General features: G+C 43.0%; 1 protein-coding gene across 2 annotated transcripts in view; it reads right to left on the reverse strand.

Moving 5' to 3' along the window:
- LOC139389479 (mitogen-activated protein kinase 1-like) overlaps positions 1–24,175 on the reverse strand; it is a 58,761-nt gene extending 34,586 nt beyond the window's left edge. For both annotated transcript variants that reach the window (XR_011629413.1, XM_071136270.1), the window contains exon 1: positions 23,862–24,175. Coding sequence is in view for 1 of the 2 variants with exons in the window: in XM_071136270.1 (XP_070992371.1) it covers positions 23,862–23,998 (137 nt within the window). In the remaining variant the exon portion in view is untranslated. The remainder of the gene's footprint in view (positions 1–23,861) is intronic.
- Between the last annotated feature and the right edge of the window lie 1,722 nt (positions 24,176–25,897).

Raw genomic sequence — 25,897 nt, forward strand, 5'->3', positions numbered from 1 at the left:
TTCACGATCCCGGATCCGGGATGGCTATCTCAAGCTCATTACCATAACGCAACGTTAACTATTCATGAAAATCGCAAATGAAATAAATATGCTAGCTCTCAAGCTTAGCCTTTTGTTAACAACACTGTCATCTCAGATTTTCAAAATATGCTTCTCAACCATAGGAAAACAATCATTTGTGTAACAGTTGCTAGCTAGCATAGCAATTAGCGTTAGCATTAGCGTTAGCATTCAGCAGGCAACATTTTCACAAAAAACAGAAAAGCATTCAAATAAAATAATTTACCTTTGAAGAACTTCAGATGTTTTCAATGAGGAGACTCTGTTAGATAGCAAATGTTCAGTTTTTCCTGAAAGATTATTTGTTTAGAAGAAATCGCTCCGTTTGGTGCGTCACGTTTGGCTACCAAAAAAAAACGAAAATCCAGTCATCAAAACGCCAAACTTTTTTCCAAATTAACTCCATAATATCGACTGAAACATGGCAAACGTTGTTTAGAACCAATTCTAAAGGTGTTTTTCACATATCTCTTCGATGATATATCCTTCGTGGAAGTGTGCTTTCTCTCCTGAATCCCAGGAGAAAATGCCCGCAACTGAAGATTACGCACCAATTTAGACAAAGGACACCGGGCGGACCCCTGGAAAATGTAGTCTCTTATGGCCAATCTTCCAATGATATGCCTACAAATACGTCACAATGCTGCAGACATCTTGAAGAAACGACAGAAAGCGCAGGCTCGTTCCTGCTGCATTCACAGCCATATAAGGAGACATTGGAAAACAGAGCTTCAGAAATTCTGCTCATTTCCTGTTTGAAGTTTCATCTTGGTTTCGCCTGTAGCATGACTTCTGTGGCACTCACAGATAATATCTTTGCAGATTTGGAAACGTCAGAGTGTTTTCTTTCCAAAGCTTATATGCTTATATCTTTCCAAAATTATATGCATAGTCGAGCATCTTTTCGTGACAAAATATTGCGCTTAAAACGGGCACGTTTTTTTTATCCAATAATGAAATAGCGCCCCCATAGATTCAACAGGTTAAAAATATTTTAAAATACATTTTAAAAATAGACTTGAGAACCCACTGGATTCGTCAATTACATTGAATGAACTACAGGACAAAATACAAACCCTCCAACCCAAAAAGGCCTGTGGTGTTGATGGTATCCTTAATGAAATGATAAAATATGAATTCCAATTGGCTATACTTTTTAACATCATCCTCAGCTGTGGAATCTTCCTCAATATTTGGAACGAAGGACTGAACCCCCCCCAATCCACAAAAGTGGAGACAAACAACTACTGTGGGATATCAACAGTAACCTTGGGAAAATCCTCTGCAAAATAATTAACAGCAGACTTTTACATTTACTCATTGAAATCAATGTACTAGCAAATCACAAAATGGCTTTTCACCAAATTACCGTACAACAGACCACGTATTCACCCTGCACACCCTAATTGAAAAACAAATCCATAGTCTTCTCATGCCTCGTTTCAAAAAACCTGGTGACTCACACTGGGCTATATCACCATGTAACACTGGGCTATATCACCATGTAACACTGGACTATATCACCATGTAACACTGGACTATATCACCATGTAACACTGGGCTATATCACCATGTAACACTGGGCTATATCACCATGTAACACTGGGCTATATCACCATGTAACACTGGGCTATATCACCATGTAACACTGGGCTATATCACCATGTAACACTGGGCTATATCACCATGTAACACTGGGCTATATCACCATGTAACACTGGGCTATATCACCATGTAACACTGGGCTATATCACCTAGCTAGTTGACTTCTGTGGCCAGTGGCTACCTAGCTAGTAGTTGACTGGTGTGGCTACCTAGCTAGTTGACTGCTCTGGCCAGTGGCTACCTAGCTAGTACTTGACTGGTGTGGCTACCTAGCTAGTTGACTACTGTGGCCAGTGGCTACCTAGCTAGTAGTTGACTGCTGTGGCCAGTGGCTACCTAGCTAGTAGTTGACTGGTGTGGCTACCTAGCTAGTAGTTGACTGGTGTGGCTACCTAGCTAGTAGTTGACTGGTGTGGTTACCTAGCTAGTAGTTCACTGGTGTGGTTACCTAGCTAGTAGTTCACTGGTGTGGTTACCTAGCTAGTAGTTGACAGGTGTGGTTTCCTAGCTAGTAGTTGACTGGTGTGGTTACCTAGCTAGTGGTTGACTGGTGTGGCTACCTAGCTAGTGGTTGACTGGTGTGGCTACCTAGCTAGTGGTTGACTGGTGTGGCTACCTAGCTAGTAGTTGACTGGTGTGGCTACCTAGCTAGTAGTTGACTGGTGTGGCTACCTAGCTAGTAGTTGACTGGTGTGGCTACCTAGCTAGTAGTTGACTGGTGTGGCTACCTAGCTAGTAGTTGACTGGTGTGGCTACCTAGCTAGTAGTTGACTGGTGTGGCTACCTAGCTAGTAGTTGACTGGTGTGGTTACCTAGCTAGTAGTTGACTGGTGTGGTTACCTAGCTAGTAGTTGACTGGTGTGGTTACCTAGCTGAAAGTTGATCAATTCTTTGAGGATTTAAGTCTTATTAGACCGTGATTTTGATCAGTCAGAGCAACTGGGAAACGTCCACGGCAGCCATTGTTGTCACCTTTGGAAGCACCACCACCACCAATCAGCCTACGCCCCTGCACACACACACCTGTTGTTACTATGACAACTAGTGTAACCTTGACAGCAAATGACAGCTATGTGGTCACTTAGAACTTGCTGTTTGAACAGTCAGTCGTCCAAAACTGTTTTGATCATTAAGTGTGGAGCGAGATAGCTGCCAAAAAGGTTGCACGTGCGTATCGTTAGGATCGTAAGAAAATCCACATGTAAAGTATTATCATGACCTGACGAGATCATAAAGGAACAATTGTCCAGACAGAGGGTTGAGTTTACGAATTGACGGTTTATTAACCCAACTTTACACAGGCTACTGTTTGGCCTTAGCTCACGCCAAATAAACGAAAGATACCCCACAAGCCAACCGTGACCTTCTCTTGTGAAGCCCAGACGTAAGACAGAGAACAAAGGCTAAACCTGGTCTTAACTTCCAATTCCCCGCCCCCTCCACGCCTCTCAGCCAACCACCAGGATGCCCGGCATCAGAACATCCCAGGCATTCCTGTGATTGGCAGATAGCAGGTTGATTGGCATGTCGGACCCCGCGAACACTGGGTACTGGTAAGTACAACACAACCACCTACTAGCCGAACACATAACACACAGCTGTCTGTGCCAGTCGCTACAGAATGTTAAAAGACATGCGTGAAACATGTAACGTTAACATTACATTAGATCTGTAAACCGCCAGTAAAAACTATTATAAAGACTATAAATGAACATTTTTACACTTTCAATTCTTACATCTTTTGTTATGCGTACGCAAACTTTGGTCAGTAATGTGGCATCTGTAAAGGACATGAACAGAAGTTAGCTAGTCGACCAAACCACTCTGGCCCAGAAGTTAGAGTTGCTTCGCAGCTTCCGGTTTCATTTCCAAAATAAGTCGAGAGCTGGTTTTAGAACTGCATTCAATAACGACATTACACCAGTAGATGGCGCCGTAAAGGCTTGGGCCTTCAGCTAATGACTCGTGTGAGAATGATAAAAGACACAGAAGAGGCTAGAATAACCACCTGAGCTACAAGATAGACAGTAAATATCATTTAGGCCGATTCCACTATGTAAATATGCCATGCTGTTACCATATAATTGCATCATTTATTTTTATAGCCGCATGGGGCTACTGTGGTGATCATGTCACCAAATGAATCGCACTTGTTCCAGTATTTGGGAGCATGGACTGTATATTAGGCATTTTGACTGTTGTATTAGTGAATTCCACTCTGTATGGAGGCTTGTTAAAACCATTTGCGTTGCACAACCCCATTACGCAGAGGCTATATTCATATCAATAAATGAGACAAAACTAAATATTGATGAAGTCCTTAGCTATTTAACTCAGGACAGGTTATAGCCAAGGGGTCCCAAATGGTCAAGACCATCTGCAGCCCGTTTATATTGCCAGATTTGATTTCCCTATCCACCACTGCATGTGCTTCATCAACTATTCTGTTTAACATTTAGTTAGAGGCTATATTTAGAGGCCTGTGAGCCCCGTGATAAAAACAGTTACAGAACACAAATAAGAGTTCAACAATTATTCCACAACACACCAGTACCCAAAATGATCGCCTAAATTGCGAACGCCTACAAGTTGAAGGCCTATTTTGTATTTGGAAAAACCTAAAAATGAAACAATGAATTCAAGTGATAGGCTAAAGAACACACACATGGATTTCAATAAACAAATGGATTCTATTCTCAGATTTAATTCCTACTGCAACGCAGACAAATGACTGAATGAAACTGCATTGTTGGTTAGGGGCTCGTAAGTCAGCATTTCACTGTAAGGTCTACTACACCTGTTGTATTCAGCATTTCACTGTGAGGTCTACTACACCTGTTGTATTCAGCATTTCACTGTGAGGTCTACTACACCTGTTGTATTCAGCATTTCACTGTGAGGTCTACTACACCTGTTGTATTCAGCATTTCACTGTGAGGTCTACTACACCTGTTGTATTCAGCATTTCACTGTAAGGTCTACTACACCTGTTGTATTCAGCATTTCACTGTAAGGTCTACTACACCTGTTGTATTCAGCATTTCACTGTGAGGTCTACTACACGACCAGTTACGATTCCTGGCCGACACGACCGGCCACAATTCCCGGCCACGATTCCCGGCCGACACTACCGGTTATGATTCATTATTCCTGGTAGATACTACTGGTCATTATTCCTGGTAGATTACTACTGGTCATTATTCCTGGTAGATACTACTGGTCATTATTCCTGGTAGATTACTACTGGTCATTATTCCTGGTAGATACTACTGGTTATTATTCCTGGTAGATTACTACTGGTCATTATTCCTGGTAGATTACTACTGGTCATTATTCCTGGTAGATACTACTGGTTATTATTCCTGGTAGATTACTACTGGTCATTATTCCTGGTAGATACTACTGGTTATTATTCCTGGTAGATACTACTGGTCATTATTCCTGGTAGATACTACTGGTTATGATTGCAGACAGAGCCCAGAGAATGGGACGGTATAATTTTGAATGTGTCATATTAAGTTGCATTCATGGGGATGTCCACGTCACCCAGAGATATGTCCATGCTGTGGAGAGACACCTAGCGGGCTGAAACTGCACTGTTGTAGACATAATACAGATAGTGCTATCTAGACTTACGCTGGTAAACAACTCCATTAGCTACCTAAACGTGAAGTAAACTCAACTGAGGAGTCATAGAGACTTTTAACTTGAAAACGTGCAGGATCCTTTCAGGTTTCCCTGACTTCTGGGTTTTATACGGTGTTATGATTGTTCAGGTAGCTCAGAGTAGGAGTACTGGTACCGAGTCAACGTGCAGGTGTACGAGGTAATAATCCTCACAGGCCGTGTGGTGTACGTTTTTTGTTGGTGAGATGAAACTGCCTAAACTCTGAAAGGTATAATTGTACGTCACAATTGTTCAAGCCTAAAATAGTCTGTCATCGTAACATGGTGTTTGTATGTTCTGAGATTAAATGTCACGTTTCACGCGTGGCTTTTCTTACGATCCTAACGATACGTACGGCTTTTCTTACGATCCTAACGATACGTGCGGCTTTTCTTACGATCCTAACAATTTACGTGCGGCTTTTCTTACGATCCTAACAATTTACGTACGGCTTTTCTTACGATCCTAACAATTTACGTACGGCTTTTCTTACGATCCTAACGATACGTACAGCTTTTCTTACGAGCCTAAGGATCCGTACGTTCAACCTTTGGTCAGGGATCTCACTCCATAATTAAGGCCTGCAGTGTGAACAAGACTGAAGATCTTTCCACATCTGGATTGTCCAACACTCGCCCATTATTCTTTTCAGAATTCTTCAAGCTCTGTCAAATTGGTTGTTGATCATTGCTAGATAACCATTTTTCAGGTCTTGCCATAGTTTTGACTTAAATGTACTTGGAAAAATCTAACTCGGCCACTCAGAAACATTCACTGTAAACAACGCCAGTGTAGATTTAGTTCTGATGTTTCAGGTCATTGTCCTGCTGAAAGGTCAATTGACTGCTCGACTGAGGGACAGATAATTGTATGCGCGGGCTAGAGAAGAGGTCGTCATTCCAAAATGTTGTTTAAACACTGTTATTGCACACAGAGTGAGGCCATGCACCTTGTGACTTTGTTAAGCACATTCAATGACATTTCTATCTTTTGTTGTTGTTGTTGTTGACTGTTAATTTGTGTGATTGCCAAAGCAAGAGAGAAAAAACCCCCAGCTAAAGTATGTTTCCCAGGACAATAAAGACTTTTGAATTGAGCGAGCATGAGGGGGGGGGGGGGGGCAGGGTTTCCATGGAAACAGACTACAAGGCCTTAGATATTGCAGCTGTTGAAGGTTATGCAACATGCTGTTGCCATGGCAATGTAGTGGAGGGGGATAAAGAGAGGAGCTAAACCTTACCAGTAGATTTAGCAGTGTAGCATCCCCCATACACAGTTAAAACCATTTCAGTTGCTTCCCTCTCCCTCTCAATTTCAAAATACATTTTATTTCTCACATTTGCTTGAACACAACAGGTGTAGACTTTACTGTGAAATGCTTACTTCCAGGCGCTTTCCAACAATGCAGAGTTAAAAAGTGAGAAACATTTGCAAAAAAAGCAAATAGTAATAATAAAATAACAAGACAATATACACAAGAAGCACCGGTATCAAAATCATTGTACATTGGTTACGAGGTAGTTGAGGTAATAATGAGACTATAAACAAGGAGTACTGGTACCGAGTCAATGTGCAGGGGTACGAGGTAATAGAGGTAATAATGAGACTATATACAAGGAGTACTGGTACCGAGTCAATGTGCAGGGGTACGAGGTAATAATGAGACGATATACAAGGAGTACCGGTACCGAGTCAATGTGCAGGGGTACGAGGTAATAATGAGACTATATACAAGGAGTACTGGTACCGAGTCAATGTGCAGGGGTACGAGGTAATAATGAGACGATATACAAGATATACAGTCAATGTGCAGGGGTACTATATACAAGGAGTACTGGTACCGAGTCAATGTGCAGGGGTACCAGAGTCTATATACAAGGAGTACTGGTACTGAGTCAATATGCAGGGGTACCAGGTAGTAATGAGGCTATATACATGGAGTACCAGTACTGAGTCAATGTGCAGGGGTACCAGGTAGTAATGAGGCTATATACATGGAGTACCAGTACTGAGTCAATGTGCAGGGGTACGGTAGTAATGAGGCTATATACATGGAGTACCAGTACTGAGTCAATGTGCAGGGGTACGAGGTAATAATGAGACTGTATACAAGGAGTACCGGTACCGAGTCAATGTGCAGGGGTACGAGGTAATAATGAGACTGTATACAAGGAGTACTGGTACCAAGTAGGGCTGTGTCAGTCATGAAATTTCATCAGCCGGTGATCGTCAAGCAAATAACTGTCTCACTGTAATTGACTGTTAACTAACAAAACGCATTCAGCATCTCCTGGCTTCCACGCGTAGCCTACAAGTCAATGATGCCGACCTTTGGAACCGCTACATTTCAAAAAGTCCAATAAATCCATGTAATGTAGCCTACACCATCACAATAAATCCATGTAATGTAGCCTACACCATCACAATAAATCTATGTAATGTAGCCTACACCATCACAATAAATCCATGTAATGTAGCCTACACCATCACAATACATCTATGTAATGTAGCCTACACCATCACAATAAATCCATTATATATTTTAGCCGGGTCTTAAGAACATGTTGGGCTGTGTGTTTAGATTTTTAATACATTGTAAGGCTGTATGATGCGACTAATGATGAAAAAGGTTGTTTGACGCTGCTGTGTGTTTTTTTTGCGCAGGCTGTACACACTACATCAGTCTCTCATTCACAATTTGAAAAACACTTGATAATGCCTCGAATTTCATGGCGGCATCCCCTTTGGGGGCGTAATGCACTCTAAAAAACAAAAAAAAACAAGCCTTTTCGCGGCCCCGAGTTCTGCCCTTATTACTGGGTGCAAACCGAAGGGTCTCTCACACGGTTCTCAGTCACGTGACCGGGTGTTTCTCACAGGCTATAAGTCAAGACAAATCGGGGACGCAAATGTGCGCATCCTTATCCGATTCCGAGGAGCATATTGAAGATATTTGATGAACCACATTTACTTTTCGTCAGCCAAAAGTGACCACAAATTTGATTATACATGTAAAGCTTTTATTATAAAAAGGTGCAGTTTTATGGCGAAAATTATCTTCCCCAAACTTGAAACTCACGTGCTGCTTATGTATCCCATTTAGGCTCTACACCCCTTGTAAAAGAGGATTAATGTTCTTAATTTTAAGAAGATATCTGGCTACTTTGGTTGTGATACAAACCGTATCAAAACATATAGGCCTGAGGTGTGCGACTTTGAATTGAACAAGTTGCAACAAAAAAGAAAAAGCATTGTTTCTCATGCTGGGCATCATTCACAAGTAATAGGCTAACATCAGGCTATTCTTGATTTAAATCTCATCTTTACATATACAAAATCATGTATTTGTGAAATTTGTTTGACTTAAAGGTACATGATAATGGTCCATTCTATCGAAACAGCAGGGGAAAATACATGTCCTCTATGCACTTAAATGGTGAAAGGAGGACAGTTTATTTTCATGCAAATATAAGGAATATACTTAATATTATGAAAGATGATAAATAAATAAATACAGTAGCCTATAGATCCTGATCCATCACGGACAAACTGAAATGGTCCACCCACACAGACAGTGTGGTGAAGCAGGCGCAACAGTTTGGCTTGGCCCCTAAGACCAACAAACGTTTACAGATGCACAATCGAGAGCATCCTGTCGGGCTGTATCACCGCCTGGTACGGCAACTGCACAGCCCACAACCGCAAGGCTCTCCAGAGGGTAGTGAGGTCTGCACAACGCATCACCGGGGGCAAACTACCTGCCCTCCAGGACACCTACACCACCCGATGTCACAGGAAGGCCATAAAGATCATCAAGGACATCAACCACCCGAGCCACTGCCTGTTCACCCCGCTATCATCCAGAAGGTGAGGTCAGTACAGGTGCATCAAAGCTGGGACCGAGAGACTGAAAAACAGCTTCTATCTCAAGGCCATCAGACTGTTAAACAGCCATCACTAACATAGAGTGGCTGCTGCCTACATACAGACTTGAAATCACTGGCCACTTTTTAAAAAATGGATCACTTCTTAAAATTTAAAAATGAATCCTCTTTACAAGACATGTAGAGCATAATTGTAATAATGTTTACATTACTCATCTCATATGAATATACTGTATTTTATATCATCTATTGCTCATGCATGTATTTATGTACAGTTGAAGTCAGAAGTTTACATACAACTTAGCCAAATACATTTAAACTCAGTTTTTCAAAATTCCTGACATTTAAGCCTAGTAAAAATTCCCTGTCTTTGGTCAGTTAGGATCAACACTTTATTTTAAGAATGTGAAATGTCAGAATAATAGTAGAGAGAATGATTTATTTCAATTTTTATTTCTTTCATCACATTCCCAGTGGGTCAGAAGTTTACATAAACTCAATTAGTATTTGGTAGCATTTCCTTTAAATTGTTTAACTTGGGTCAAACGTTTTGGGTAGCCTTCCACAAGCTTCCCACAATAAGTTGGGTGAATTTTGGCCCATTCCTCCTGATAGAGCTGGTGTAACTGAGTCAGGTTTGTAGGCCTCCTTGCTCGCACACGCTTTTTCAGTTCTGCCCACACATTTCCTATAGGATTGAGGTCAGGGCTTTGTGATGGCAAAATGGCTTATGGACAACAATGTCAAGGTATTGGAGTGGCCACAACTTTGGAAGTATGCTTGTGGTCATTGTCCATTTGGAAGACCCATTTGCAACCAAGCTTTAACTTCCTGACTGATGTCTTGAGAAGTTGCTTCAATATATCCAAATAATTTTCCTTTCTCATGATGTCATCTATTTTGTGAAGTGCACCAGTCCCTCCTGCAGCAAAGCACCCCCACAACATGATGCTGCCACCCTCGTACTTCACGGTTGGGATGGTGTTCTTCGGCTTGCAAGCCTCCCCCTTTTTCCTCCAAACATAACAATGGTCATTATGGCCAAACATTTCCATTTTTGTTTCATCAGCCCAGAGGACATTTCTCCAAAAGGTACGATCTTTGTCCCCATGTGCAGTTGCAAACCGTAGTCTGGCTTTTTTATGGTGGTTTTGGAGCAGTGGCTTCTTCCATGCTGAGCGGCCTTTCAGGTTATGTCGATATAGGACTCGTTTTACTGTGGATATAGATACTTTTGTACCTGTTTCCTCCAGCATCTTCACAAGGTCCTTTGCTGTTGTTCTGGGATTGATTTGCACTTTTCGCACCAAAGTACGTTCATCTCTAGGAGACAGAACACGTCTCCTTCCTGAGCGGTATGACGGCTGCGTGTTCCCATTGTGTTTATACTTGCGTACTATTGTTTGTACAGATGAACGTGACACCTTCAGGTGTTTGGAAATTGCTCCCAAGGATGGACTACAGTTTTTTTTCCTGAGGTCTTGTCTGATTTCTTTTGATATTCCCATGATGTCAAGCAAAGAGGCACTGAGTTTGAAGGTAGGCCAAGAAATACATCCACAGGTACACCTCCAATTGACTCAAATTATGTCAATTAGCCTATCAGAAGCTTCTAAAGCCATGACATCATTTTCTGGAATTTTCCAAGCTGTTTTTATTTTATTTAATTCACCTTTATTTAACCAGGTATTTATTTATATATAACTCTAACCCTTTATTTAACCATACAGTGGGGCAAAAAAGTATTTAGTCAGCCATCATTGTGCAAGTTCTCCCACTTAAAAATATGAGAGAGGCCTGTAATTTTCATCATAGGTACACTTCAACTATGACAGACAAAATGAGAGAAAAAAAAAATCCAGAAAATCACATTGTAGGATTTTTTATGAATTTATTTGCAAATTTTGGTGGAAAATAAGTATTTGGTCAACAACAAAAGTTTACCTCAATACTTTGTTATATACCCTTTGTTGACAATGACAGAGGTCAAACGTTTTCTGTAAGTAGGGGCCTCCCGGATGGCGCAGTGGTTAAGGGCGCTGTACTGCAGCGCCAGCTGTGCCATCAGAGTCCTGGGTTCGCGCCCAGGCTCTGTCGTAACCGGCCGCGACCGGGAGGTCCGTGGAGCGACGCACAATTGGCCTAGCGTCGCCCGGGTTAGGGAGGGCTTGGTCGGTAGGGTTGTCCTTGTCTCATCGCGCACCAGCGACTCCTGTGGCGGGCTGGGCGCAGTGTACGCTAGCCAAGGTGGCCAGATGCACGGTGTTTCCTCCGGCGCATTGGTGCGGCTGGCTTCCGGGTTGGATGTGCGCTGTGTTAAAGAAGCAGCGGCTTGGTTGGTTGTGTATCGGAGGACGCATGACTTTCAACCTTCGTCTCTCCCGAGCCCGTACGGGAGTTGTAGCGATGAGACAAGATAGTAGCTACTACAACAATTGGATACTACGAAATTGGGGAGAAAAAGGGGTAAAATTTAAAAAAAAAACGTTTTCTGTAAGTCTTCACAAGGTTTTCACACACTGTTTTGGTCCATAGATGGGTTATGTACAGGTGCAGTAATCTGTGAGCTGCTCTGACAGCTGGTGCTTAAAGCTAGTGAGGGAGATAACTGTTTCCAGTTTCAGAGATTTTTGTAGTTCGTTCCAGTCATTGGCAGCAGAGAACTGGAAGGAGAGGCGACCAAAGGAAGAATTGGTTTTGGGCGTGACCAGAGAGATATACCTGCTGGAGCGCGTGCTACAGGTGGGTGCTGCTATGGTGACCAGTGAGCTGAGATAAGGGGGGACTTTACCTAGCCGGGTCTTGTAGATGACCTGGAGCTAGTGGGTTTGGCGACGAGTATGAAGCGAGGGCCAGCCAACGAGAGCATACAGGTCGAAGTGGTAGGTGGTATATGGGGCTTTGGTGACAAAACGGATGGCACTGTGATAGACTACTCAATAAATTGGATGCAGAGTATTGGAGGCTATTTTGTAAATGACATCACCGAAGTCGAGGATTGGTAGGATGGTCAGTTTTACGAGGGTATGTTTGGCAGTATGAGTGAAGGATGCTTTGCTGCGAAATAGGAAGACAATTCTAGATTTAACTTTGGATTGGATATGTTTGATGTGAGTCTGGAAGGAGAGTTTACAGTCTAACCAGACACCTAGGTACATCATTGAGTTGGTCCAAGAATTGAACCCTGTGGCACCCCCATAGAGACTACCAGAGGCCCGGACAACAGACCCTCCGATTTGACACACTGAACTCTGAGAAGTAGTTGGTGAACCAGGCGAGGCAATCATTTGAGAAACCAAGGCTGTCGAGTCTGCCGATGAGGATGTGGTGATTGACAGAGTCGAAAGCCTTGGCCAGCTCAATGAATACGGCTGCACAGTATTGTTTCTTATCGATGGCGGTTAAGATATCATTTAGGACCTTGAGCGTGTCTGAGGTGCACCCATGACCAGCTCTGAAACCAGATTGCATAGCGGAGAAGGTATGGTGGGATTTGAAATGGTCTGTAATCTGTTTGTTGACTTGGCTTTCGAAGACCTTAGAAAGGCAGGGTAGGATAGATATAGGTCTGTAGCAGTTTGGGTCAAGAGTGTACCCCCTTGAAGAGGGGGATGACCGCAGCTACTTTCCAATCTTTGGGAATCTCAGACGACACGAAAGAGAGGTTGAACAGGCTAGTAATAGGGGTGGCAACAATGTCAGCAGATAATTTTAGAAAGAAAGGATCCAGATTGTCTAGCCCGGCTGATTTGTAGGGGTCCAGATTTTGTAGCTCTTTCAGAACAATAGCTGACTGGATTTGGGAGAAGGAGAAATGGGGAAGGCCTGGGCGAGTTGCTGTGGGGGGTGCAGTGCTGTTGACCGGGGTAGGGGTAGCCCGGTGGAAAGCAAAAAATATATATAAAATAAAATAAAAGCTGTTGGCCGGGGTTGGGGTAGCCAGGAGTAAAGCATGGCCAACCGTAGAAAAATGCTTATTGAAATTCTCAATTATAGTGGATTTGTCAGTGGTGACAGTGTTTCCTATCCTCAGTGCAGTGGGTAGCTGGGAGGAGGTGTTCTTATTCTCCATGGACTTTACAGTGTCCCAGAACTTTTTTGAGTTTGTGTTGCAGGAAGCAAATTTCTGCTTGAAAAAGCTAGCCTTTTCTAACTGCCTGTGTATATTGGTTCCTGACTTCCCTGAAAAGTTGCATATTGCGGGGGCTGTTCGATGCTAATGCAGAACGCCATAGGATATTTTTGTGCTGGTCAAAGGCAGTCAGGTCTGGAGAGAACCAAGGACTATATCTGTTCCTGGTTCTACATTTCTTGAATTGGGCATGCTTATTTAAGATAGTGAGGAAGGCATTTAAAAAAATAACCAGACATCATCTACTGACGGAATGAGGTCAATATCCTTCCAGGATATACTGACATCATGTCAGTGATTCTCTCGTTAACACAGGTGTGAGTGTTAACTAGGACAAGGCTGGAAATAACCCTGTCATGCTGATTGAGTTCAAATAACAGACTGGAAGCTTCAAAAGGAGGGTGGTGCTTAGAATCATTGTTCTTCCTCTGTCAAACATGGTTACCTGCAAGGAAACACGTGCCGTCATCATTGCTTTGCACAAAAAGGGCTTCACAGGCAAGGATATTGCTGCCAGTAAGATTGCACCTAAATCAACCATTTATCGGATCATCAAGAACTTCAAGGAGAGGCATTCAATTGTTGTGAAGGCGGCTTCAGGGTGCCCAAGAAAGTCCAGCAAGCGCCAGGACCGTCTCCTAAAGTTGATTCAGCTGTGGGATTGGGGCACCACCAGTACAGAGCTTGCTCAGGAATGGCAGCAGGCAGGTGTGAGTGCATCTGTACGCACAGTGAGGCGAAGACTTTTGGAGGATGGCCTGGTGCCAAGAAGGGCAGCAAAGAAGCCACTTCTCTCCAGGAAAAACATCAGGGACAGACTGATATTCTGCCAAAGGTACAGGGATTGGACTGCTGAGGACTGGGGTGAAGTCATTTTCTCTGATGAATCCCCTTTCCGATTGTTTGGGGCATCCGGAAAAAAGCTTGTCCGAAGAAGACAAGGTGAGCGCTACCATCAGTCCTGTGTCATGCCAACAGCAAAGCATCCTGAGACCATTCATGTGTGGGGTTGCTTCTCAGCCAAGGGAGTGGGCACACTCACAATTTTGCCTAAGAACACAGCCATGAATAAAGAATGGTACCACCACATCCCGAGAGCAACTTCTCCCAACCATCCAGGAACAGTTTGGTGACAAACAATGCCTTTTCCAGCATGATGGAGCACCTTGCCATAAGGAAGAAGTGATAACTAAGTGGCTCGGGGAACAAAACATCGATATTTTGGGTCCATTGCCAGGAAACTCCCCAGACCTTAATCCCATTGAGAACTTGTGGTCAATCCTTAAGAGGCGGGTGGACAAACAAAAACCCACAAATTCTGACAAACTCCAAGCATTGATTATGCAAGAATGGGCTGCCATCAGTCAGGATGGGGCCCAGAAGTTAATTGACAGCATGCCAGGGCGGATTGCAGAGAGAAGGGTCAACACTGCAAATATTGCCTCTTTGCATCAACTTCATGTAATTGTCAATAAAAGCCTTTGACACTTATGAAATGCTTGTAATTATACTTCAGTATTCCATAGTAACATCTGACAAAAAAGACACTGAGGCAGCAAACTTTGTGGAAATTAATATTTGTGTCATTCTCAAAACTTTTGGCCACGACTGTATATAGCGAGCGTGCCCACTCTGGTATGCCATCTGCACACGGTTGGCTAGAGCAAATCTATTGTATATTTATATTCCATTTCTTTACTTAGATTTGTGTGTATAAGGTAGTTGTTGTGAAATTGTTAGGTTAGATTACTTGTTAGATATTACTGCACGGTCGGAATTAGAAGCACAAGCATTTCGCTACACTCCCATTAACATCTGCTGACCATGTGTATGTTTTCTCACGCAATTACATAGCCTCCATTACATTTGCATTGATGTCAGAGTGATTACAGGGACAATAGAGTGCTGAGTACCAGGCAGGTAGCCAGTTTGGTAGACTACTAATGACCATCAGCAACATCAGAGCTTGGAGAAGCATAGTTACCATGACGAAACGGTCACGTGACTCTAGACCGCCAGTGTGTCGGTAATACGGTCACCTCAACAGCCCTAGTACCAAGTCAATGTGCAGGGGTACGAGGTAGGTGAGGTAGCATGTAGGTAGTGGCTTCAGTCATATCACATATTCATCTAGCTATAAAGTGGAACTGTCTGGCATTGCCAGGCCAAATCCTCCTAGTTTCCCAAGTGGCAGATGGGCTGCACCAGCAGTTAAGTGAGAGTTTATTTATTTTATTTCACCTTTATTTAATCAGGAAGGCCAGTTGAGAAGAAGTTCTCATTTACAACTGCAACCTGGCCAAGATAAAGCAAAGCAGTGCGACACAAACAACAACACAGAGTTGGTGGTGATAACTAAATACATAGTGGGCCTTTAGGACTGGGTTTAACAGGATATCGTGCAGCTCTTTATATGGAGACATGGCTAACATATCTAACATGATAACATGTTGATTAGAAAGCTCCTCCAGTCTAGTCCCTGTACACACAGCAAGGTAAAGCCGGCTACAGCCTCAGGTGTGTGTAGGTAGGTAGGTAGGTGTATAAGTGTAGGTGTGTGTGAGTTGACAAAGGGAAAGGAGAGTGAGTGAGTGAATAGGAAGGATGGATGTGTGTTTGCTCAGTGTGTGAGGGAGGCTGGGAGGGGCAGGCTGGGAATTCAGAGAGTATTCCAAGTAGAGTCATGTTGTTCCCTGCCTCCTTGGCTCCACAGAGAGGTAGTCTGCTCCCTGGCTCACCAGAGGGGTAGTCTGCTCCCTGGCTCACCAGAGAGGTAGTCTGCTCCCTGGCTCACCAGAGGGGTAGTCTGCTCCCTGGCTCACCAGAGGGGTAGTCTGCTCCCTGGCTCACCAGAGGGGTAGTCTGCTCCCTGGCTCACCAGAGGGGTAGTCTGCTCCCTGGCTCACCAGAGGGGTAGTCTGCTCCCTGGCTCACCAGAGGGGTAGTCTGCTCCCTGGCTCACCAGAGGGGTAGTCTGCTCCCTGGCTCACCAGAGGGGTAGTCTGCTCCCTGGCTCACCAGAGGGGTAGTCTGCTCCCTGGCTCACCAGAGGGGTAGTCTGCTCCCTGGCTCACCAGAGGGGTAGTCTGCTCCCTGGCTCACCAGAGGCTCACCAGAGGGGTAGTCTGCTCCCTGGCTCACCAGAGGCTCACCAGAGGGGTAGTCTGCTCCCTGGCTCACCAGAGGGGTAGTCTGCTCCCTGGCTCACCAGAGGCTCACCAGAGGGGTAGTCTGCTCCCTGGCTCACCAGAGGCTCACTAGAGGGTAGAGAATAGGGTGCTATTTGGGCTTTATGGCTCTATTTGGGCAGAGGCTCTACCAGAGGGGGTGCTATTTGGGATTTATGTAGAGAATAGGGTGCTATTTGGCTCACCAGAGGCTCTACCAGATGTAGGAATAGGGTGCTATTTGGGATTTATGGCTCACCAGGGCTCTATGTTCTGTACCAGGGTGCTATTTGGGCTTTATGTAGAGAATAGGGTGCTATTTGGGCTTTATGTAGAGAATAGGGTGCTATTTGGGCTTTATGTAGAGAATAGGGTGCTATTTGGGATTTATGTAGAGAACAGGGTGCTATTTGGGATTTATGTAGAGAATAGGGTGCTATTTGGGCTTTATGTAGAGAATAGGGTGCTATTTGGGCTTTATGTAGAGAATAGGGTGCTATTTGGGATTTATGTAGAGAATAGGGTGCTATTTGGGCTTTATGTAGAGAATAGGGTGCTATTTGGGATTTATGTAGAGAATAGGGTGCTATTTGGGCTTTATGTAGAGAATAGGGTGCTATTTGGGATTTATGTAGAGAATAGGGTGCTATTTGGGCTTTATTTATGTATTTGGGCTTTATGAATAGGGTGCTATTTGGGCTTTATGTAGAGAATAGGGTGCTATTTGGGCTTTATGTAGAGAATAGGGTGCTATTTGGGATTTATGTAGAGAATAGGGTGCTATTTGGGCTTTATGTAGAGAATAGGGTGCTATTTGGGATTTATGTAGAGAATAGGGTGCTATTTGGGATACTCCTCCTTTCACTCTCAACTCAGCCTAGGGATAAAGATAGGTCTCACGGCCCCTGGGATCCCATTCACTGACACCACCTTCCATTATTTAAATCACTGATCTGAATACACACAACCACAGAGTGTGAACATCTGACTGCCTGCCTGCGGGCGAGCTGGAGACTTAGCGACTAGGCAACATGAACCATCTCTGTGGGTTGAGAGAGAAAGATTCTCTGTACGGGATGATGTAATGATCGCCGTCGTACTAGACTCGTTGAGTGTCGCTCCTGCCCTTCTGAAACGTCATTGAACAACTTTGTGATTCGTCTCTCTGCAGACTGGATACACCCAGAAAGCCTATTCTCAGAACTAGATGAACAAATTGTATGACTGTCAGGATCAAGTCGACCTAGCTAACTTTACATGGAGACTTTTAAAGTCCCGTGGCTTCGTTCAGCTTAGTAGTTTGATGCTTCACGGTGCAGCTTGCAGTGCTCTGTTGAAGCTTGCCCTGGCCCAGTAACGGACTAACAGGAGTCTAACGTTACTCCGTCGTCCAAGGACCTGTTTAAAGGGGGAATTGGGTTCTGGAAGACAACACAGCCATCTAAACCCCAGCTAAACGTGAATCAATTCTCAGTTGCTGTCCAGTTCTAGAAACATAAATCCTCTACCTTCATATCACATCAAATGGTTGTAATTTCACAGATGCAAAAGACACTTACTGTACAGCATGTTAACCGGTTTATATTTCACCTTTATTTAACTAGGCAGGTCAGTTAAGAACAAATTCTTATTGGTTACTAGTCCAACACTCTAACCACTAGGCTACCTGCTGGTCACTAGTCCAACGCTATAACCCCTAGGATACCTGCTGGTTACTGGCCCAACGCTCTAACCACTAGGCTACCTGCTGGTTACTAGTCCAACACTCTAACCACTAGGCTACCTGCTGGTTACTAGTCCAACACTGTAACCACTAGGCAACCTGCTGATTACTAGTCCAACGCTCAAACCACTAGGCTACCTGCTGGTTACTAGTCCAACACTAACCACTAGGCTACCTGCTGGTTACTAGTCCAACGCTCAAACCACTAGGCTACCTGCTGGTTACTAGTCCAACCCTAACCACTAGACTACCTGCTGGTTACTAGTCCAACCCTAACCACTAGGCTACCTGCTGGTTACTAGTCCAACACTAACCACTAGGCTACCTGCTGGTTACTGGTCCAACACTCTAACCACTAGGCTACCTGCTGGTTACTAGTCCAACACTAACCACTAGGCTACCTGCTGGTTACTAGTCCAATGCTCAAACCACTAGGCTACCTGCTGGTTACTAGTCCAACACTAACCACTAGGCTACCTGCTGGTTACTAGTCCAACGCTCAAACCACTAGGCTACCTGCTGGTTACTAGTCCAACCCTAACCACTAGACTACCTGCTGGTTACTAGTCCAACCCTAACCACTAGGCTACCTGCTGGTTACTAGCTAACCACTAGGCTACCTGCTGGTTACTGGCCCAACCACTAGGCTACCTGCTGGTTAACCACTAGCCTAGGCTACCTGCTGGTTACTAGTCCAACGCTCTAACCACTAGGCTACCTGCTGGTTACTAGTCCAACACTCTAACCACTAGGCTACCTGCTGGTTACTGGTCCCAATGCTCTAACCACTAGGCTACCTGCTGGTTACTAACACTCTAACCACTAGGCTACCTGCTGGTTACTAGTCCAACACTCTAACCACTAGGCTACCTGCTGGTTACTAGTCCAACACTGTAACCACTAGGCTACCTGCTGGTTACTAGTCCAACGCTCTAACCACTAGGCTACCTGCCTCTAACCACTAGGCTACCTGCTGGTTACTAGTCCAACACTAACCACTAGACTACCTGCTGGTTACTAGTCCAACACTAACCACTAGGCTACCTGCTGGTTACTAGTCCAACACTAACCACTAGGCTACCTGCTGGTTACTAGTCCAATGCTCAAACCACTAGGCTACCTGCTGGTTACTAGTCCAACACTAACCACTAGGCTACCTGCTGGTTACTAGTCCAACGCTCAAACCACTAGGCTACCTGCTGGTTACTAGTCCAACCCTAACCACTAGACTACCTGCTGGTTACTAGTCCAACCCTAACCACTAGGCTACCTGCTGGTTACTGGCCCAACGCTCTAACCACTAGCCTACCTGCTGGTTACTAGTCCAACGCTCTAACCACTAGGCTACCTGCTGGTTACTAGTCCAACGCTCTAACCACTAGCCTACCTGCTGGTTACTGACCCAATGCTCTAACCACTAGGCTACCTGCTGGTTACTAGTCCAACACTAACCACTAGGCTACCTGCTGGTTACTAGTCCAACACTAACCACTAGGCTACCTGCTGGTTACTAGTCCAACACTAACCACTAGGCTACCTGCTGGTTACTAGTCCAACACTAACCACTAGGCTACCTGCTGGTTACTAGTCCAACGCTCTAACCACTAGGCTACCTGCTGGTTACTAGTCCAACACTAACCACTAGGCTACCTGCTGGTTACTAGTCCATCACTCTAACCACTAGGCTACCTGCCTCTAACCACTAGGCTACCTGCTGGTTACTAGTCCAACACACTAACCACTAGGCTACCTGCCGCCCCACAACAGTTCCACCCAACATTTTTCTGTGACAACACGTCCGTGGCATCAGGCCGTGTGGGAACACTAACCCTATGATATGAAAGATAATGTCCTTCTGCTTCCAAAACCACACCCAATGCATGTTAATGCTCAGACTGGCGTCGCGGCTCTTAATGCTTCAAAATGCAACAAAATAATTAAATTAATTAAATTTTTAAACAATCAATTTCCTTGTTGCTAAAATACTAATATTTCACCTAATTTCAGTTTGTAACAAAACAATCATATATGTTGTAAAAAATCATTGTTAAATCTAAACCTGTGAAACAGATTTTCTACGAGACAAAATAATTGTATTTTTAGCTGGCGTACAAAACAAACTCAAATTCGCAAAAACTAAACTTAACGGGAAGCATAGAAATGAGCGCACATAGAACAGATCTACCTCTTCTTAGACTGGCTTTTAATGAGAAAGACAGATCTATAACAGAGCAGATCTACCTCTTCTTAGACTGGCTTTTAATGAGAAAGACAGATCTATAACATAGAACAGATCTACCTCTTCTTAGACTGGCTTTTAATGAGAAACAGACAGATCTACCTAACTGGCTTTATGAGAAAGACAGATCTATCTACCTCTTTCTTAGACTGGCTTTTAATGAGAAAGACAGATCTATAACATAGAACAGATCTACCTCTTCTTAGACTGGCTTTTAATGAGAAAGACAGATCTATAACATAGAACAGATCTACCTCTTCTTAGACTGGCTTTTAATGAGAAAGACAGATCTATAACATAGAACATTATCTACCTCTTCTTAGACTGGCTTTTAATGAGAAAGACAGATCTATAACAGAGCAGATCTACCTCTTCTTAGACTGGCTTTTAATGAGAAAGACAGATCTATAACATAGAACATTATCTACCTCTTCTTAGACTGGCTTTTAATGAGAAAGACAGATCTATAACATAGAACAGATCTACCTCTTCTTAGACTGGCTTTTAATGAGAAAGACAGATCTATAACATAGAACATTATCTACCTCTTCTTAGACTGGCTTTTAATGAGAAAGACAGATCTATAACATAGAACATTATCTACCTCTTCTTAGACTGGCTTTTAATGAGAAAGACAGATCTATAACATAGAACATTATCTACCTCTTCTTAGACTGGCTTTTAATGAGAAAGACAGATCTATAACATAGAACATTATCTACCTCTTCTTAGACTGGCTTTTAATGAGAAAGACAGATCTATAACATAGAACATTATCTACCTCTTCTTAGACTGGCTTTTAATGAGAAAGACAGATCTATAACATAGAACATTATCTACCTCTTCTTAGACTGGCTTTTAATGAGAAAGACAGATCTATAACATAGAACATTATCTACCTCTTCTTAGACTGGCTTTTAATGAGAAAGACAGATCTATAACATAGAACATTATCTACCTCTTCTTAGACTGGCTTTTAATGAGAATGACAGATCTATAACATAGAACAGATCTACCTCTTCTTAGACTGGCTTTTAATGAGAATGACAGATCTATAACATAGAACATTATCTACCTCTTCTTAGACTGGCTTTTAATGAGAATGACAGATCTATAACATAGAACATTATCTACCTCTTCTTAGACTGGCTTTTAATGAGAAAGACAGATCTATAACATAGAACATTATCTACCTCTTCTTAGACTGGCTTTTAATGAGAAAGACAGATCTATAACATAGAACATTATCTACCTCTTCTTAGACTGGCTTTTAATGAGAAAGACAGATCTATAACATAGAACAGATCTACCTCTTCTTAGACTGGCTTTTAATGAGAAAGACAGATCTATAACATAGAACAGATCTACCTCTTCTTAGACTGGCTTTTAATGAGAAAGACAGATCTATAACATAGAACAGATCTACCTCTTCTTAGACTGGCTTTTAATGAGAAAGACAGATCTATAACATAGAACATTATCTACCTCTTCTTAGACTGGCTTTTAATGAGAAAGACAGATCTATAACATAGAGCAGATCTACCTCTTCTTAGACTGGCTTTTAATGAGAAAGACAGATCTATAACATAGAACATTATCTACCTCTTCTTAGACTGGCTTTAAATGAGAAAGACAGATCTATAACATAGAACATTATCTACCTCTTCTTAGACTGGCTTTTAATGAGAAAGACAGATCTATAACATAGAACATTATCTACCTCTTCTTAGACTGGCTTTAAATGAGAAAGACAGATCTATAACATAGAACATTATCTACCTCTTCTTAGACTGGCTTTTAATGAGAAAGACAGATCTATAACATAGAACATTATCTACCTCTTCTTAGACTGGCTTTAAATGAGAAAGACAGATCTATAACATAGAACATTATCTACCTCTTCTTAGACTGGCTTTAAATGAGAAAGACAGATCTATAACATAGAACATTATCTACCTCTTCTTAGACTGGCTTTAAATGAGAAAGACAGATCTATAACATAGAACATTATCTACCTCTTCTTAGACTGGCTTTAAATGAGAAAGACAGATCTATAACATAGAACATTATCTACCTCTTCTTAGACTGGCTTTTAATGAGAAAGACAGATCTATAACATAGAACATTATCTACCTCTTCTTAGACTGGCTTTTAATGAGAAAGACAGATCTATAACATAGAACATTATCTACCTCTTCTTAGACTGGCTTTTAATGAGAAAGACAGATCTATAACATAGAACATTATCTACCTCTTCTTAGACTGGCTTTTAATGAGAAAGACAGATCTATAACATAGAACATTATCTACCTCTTCTTAGACTGGCTTTTAATGAGAATGACAGATCTATAACATAGAACATTATCTACCTCTTCTTAGACTTGCTTTTAATGAGAATTACATATCTATAACATAGAACATTATCTACCTCTTCTTAGACTGGCTTTTAATGAGAAAGACAGATCTATAACATAGAACATTATCTACCTCTTCTTAGACTGGCTTTTAATGAGAATGACAGATCTATAACATAGAACAGATCTACCTCTTCTTAGACCGGCTTTTAATGAGAATGACAGATCTATAACATAGAACATTATCTACCTCTTCTTAGACCGGCTTTTAATGAGAATGACAGATCTATAAAGAGCAGATCTACCTCTTCTTAGACTGGCTTTTAATGAGAATGACAGCTCTATAACTAAAATGTGTATTTGGTTGGGTCACCTAAAAAGTGACACATTGCAGCTTTAACCCCTCTACAACACAATATTCACACAGTGAATACTGCAGTTTTATGGGTTATGAAACCAGCCTACCGGGAAGTCTGAATAGATTCAGTTTTCAGGCCTATTTTAAATTAAGACAAATTGACGGATTAAAACACGAATCAAGTTCAACATTCAGGCGTTTTGCGTCGGTGGTTATTCCGATAAATTATTCTAGTGAGCAGGCAGATAAAACCGAAATATGTTGGCCTAATAGAAAGTTAGTAGAGGAAGATTTGTCGAAATGAACATAAATAGTCTGTTAAATGGAATAAAATAATTTAGCAAACACTGAGTTATGAGTTATGTAATAGGAAATCGACCCGAGTTGCCCAATCCTACAGTCGAGCCAAGATCAACAAGTTTCCACTGTAACAAGCGTCTTCCCCACTGCACACTAGCAGGCACCATATCAACAGCAACACATGTAGAAACATAAACTTACTGTTCATGTTACAATGTGGCAGTAAAGAAGTGAAACCGGAGGGGAATTCTACACATGGAAGTCTACAAAGTATCCAAACTTGTTTGACTAACGTCAGTAGTGATGAAAGAGTGTGTGTGTGTGTGTGTGTGTGTGGGGCAACATTTCTGCCAGTATGAAAATATGTCTTACCACACCGTTCCGTAGGCGCCCTCACCGATATACGACAGATTGTGGTACCGGGGCCCGACATCGAAGGCCTGTCCTCGGACCAACTCAGCTCCGGTTCCGGGGTTGGGGCCACTGGCAGAAACCGCAGCTGTCGCCATTGTGAAAACCGGCTGCCTTTTTACACGTTCTTCACGGCCACAAGGAAAAGTCACCGCTGTAACAACGTTATTACCGGGAGCCTTTCTGAAGTCCTCCGTATGATAAAGTGGTCTTTCTGCGCTGCTGTACACACAGGCTGACTGCGGTATGCTAGCTACACTGAGACACTATGGACACGCCTGCTGCCCACGTTGATGACGTTTATGGCGCACCTGGGAGTCGCCTGTGGGGTTCGGTTAAATCAGGATTCGTTAAATTAAATCAGTCATCTTCAAATCAGTCATCTTTAAGTCAGTCATCTTTAAATCAGTCATCTTTAAATCAGTCATCTTTAAGTCAGTCATCTTGATGACCAGCTGGCTAGTTAGGTGCTGAAGAGGCAATAGACAGCTATATTTCTCTCAGAGTCGTATTACTGGGGCTTGCAGGAGTCCTCACCTTAAAGTCTTCTTTTATACTTTTGGTGTGATTGGGACGCAACACACTACTGTTATTTATCATTCTTTCAATTGGTAATAATGAACTAGATATTAGTTAACAATTATGTTGTTCTCTAGAGCGCATACAAATAAGTCTGATGATTTAAGCGTATGTACTTTGGATGGTGTTCATATTGATGAGTTAGTTAAGAAGCTGAGAATGAAAATGGGCTTCTTCTATAGAAACAGGTCCTGCCTCTCGCTACGTAGTAGAAAGCAGGTTATTCAGTCGACGCTCCTATCGGTTACTATCGGCGACATCATCTATATGAACGCAGCTGCCACTTCATTAAAGCTGTTTTATCCAGTTTATCATAGCGCTCTGCATTTATTTACCAGTGACAATTTTGATACTCATCACCGCATTCTCTACCAGAAGGTTGGTTGGCCCTCTGTGATGTCATCACCGCATTCTCTACCAGAAGGTTGGTTGGCCCTCTGTGATGTCATCACCGCATTCTCTACCAGAAGGTTGGTTGGCCCTCTGTGATGTCATCATCGCATTCTCTACCAGAAGGTTGGTTGGCCCTCTGTGATGTCATCACCGCATTCTCTACCAGAAGGTTGGTTGGTCCTCTGTGATGTCATCACCGCATTCTCTACCAGAAGGTTGGTTGGCCCTCTGTGATGTCACGTAGGTTGATACATTGCTATGTTTTCATTTATAAAGAGCCCTTTTGCAATGTTATTTTGTTTCAGTAATTTTTTGTCTCCTTCGCCCACAACAAAACGCCTATGCAAAGCCCTAACTCTGTCACTCAGAAACGTATTACAGTATCTGCCTGCAACCTGAAAATCTTCACCTGTGTACGTTTATGCTACCTGCCTCTCCCCTCTCTGAAGCAAATAATTAAACAGCAGCAGTAAAATAACAAGAAAGGCTACATACAGGGGGTACCGGTACAGAGTCAATGTGGAGGCTATATACAGGGGGTACCGGTACAGAGTCAATGTGGAGGTTATATACAGGGGGTACCGGTACAGAGTCAATGTGGAGGCTATATACAGGGGGTACCGGTACAGAGTCAATGTGGAGGCTATATACAGGGGGTACCGGTACAGAGTCAATGTGGAGGCTATATACAGGGGGTACCGGTACAGAGTCAATGTGGAGGCTATATACAGGGGGTACCGGTACAGAGTCAATGTGGAGGCTATATACAGGGGGTACCGGTACAGAGTCAATGTGGAGGCTATATACAGGGGGTACCGGTACAGAGTCAATGTGGAGGCTATATACAGGGGGTACCGGTACAGAGTCAATGTGGAGGCTATATACAGGGGGTACCGGTACAGAGTCAATGTGGAGGCTATATACAGGGGGTACCGGTACAGAGTCAATGTGGAGGTTATATACAGGGGGTACTGGTACAGAGTCAATTTGGAGGCTACATACAGGGGGTACCGGTACAGAGTCAA

Source organism: Oncorhynchus clarkii, chromosome 30 (genome assembly GCF_045791955.1).
Source record: "Oncorhynchus clarkii lewisi isolate Uvic-CL-2024 chromosome 30, UVic_Ocla_1.0, whole genome shotgun sequence".
In the NCBI taxonomy this organism is placed as follows: Eukaryota; Metazoa; Chordata; class Actinopteri; order Salmoniformes; family Salmonidae; genus Oncorhynchus; species Oncorhynchus clarkii.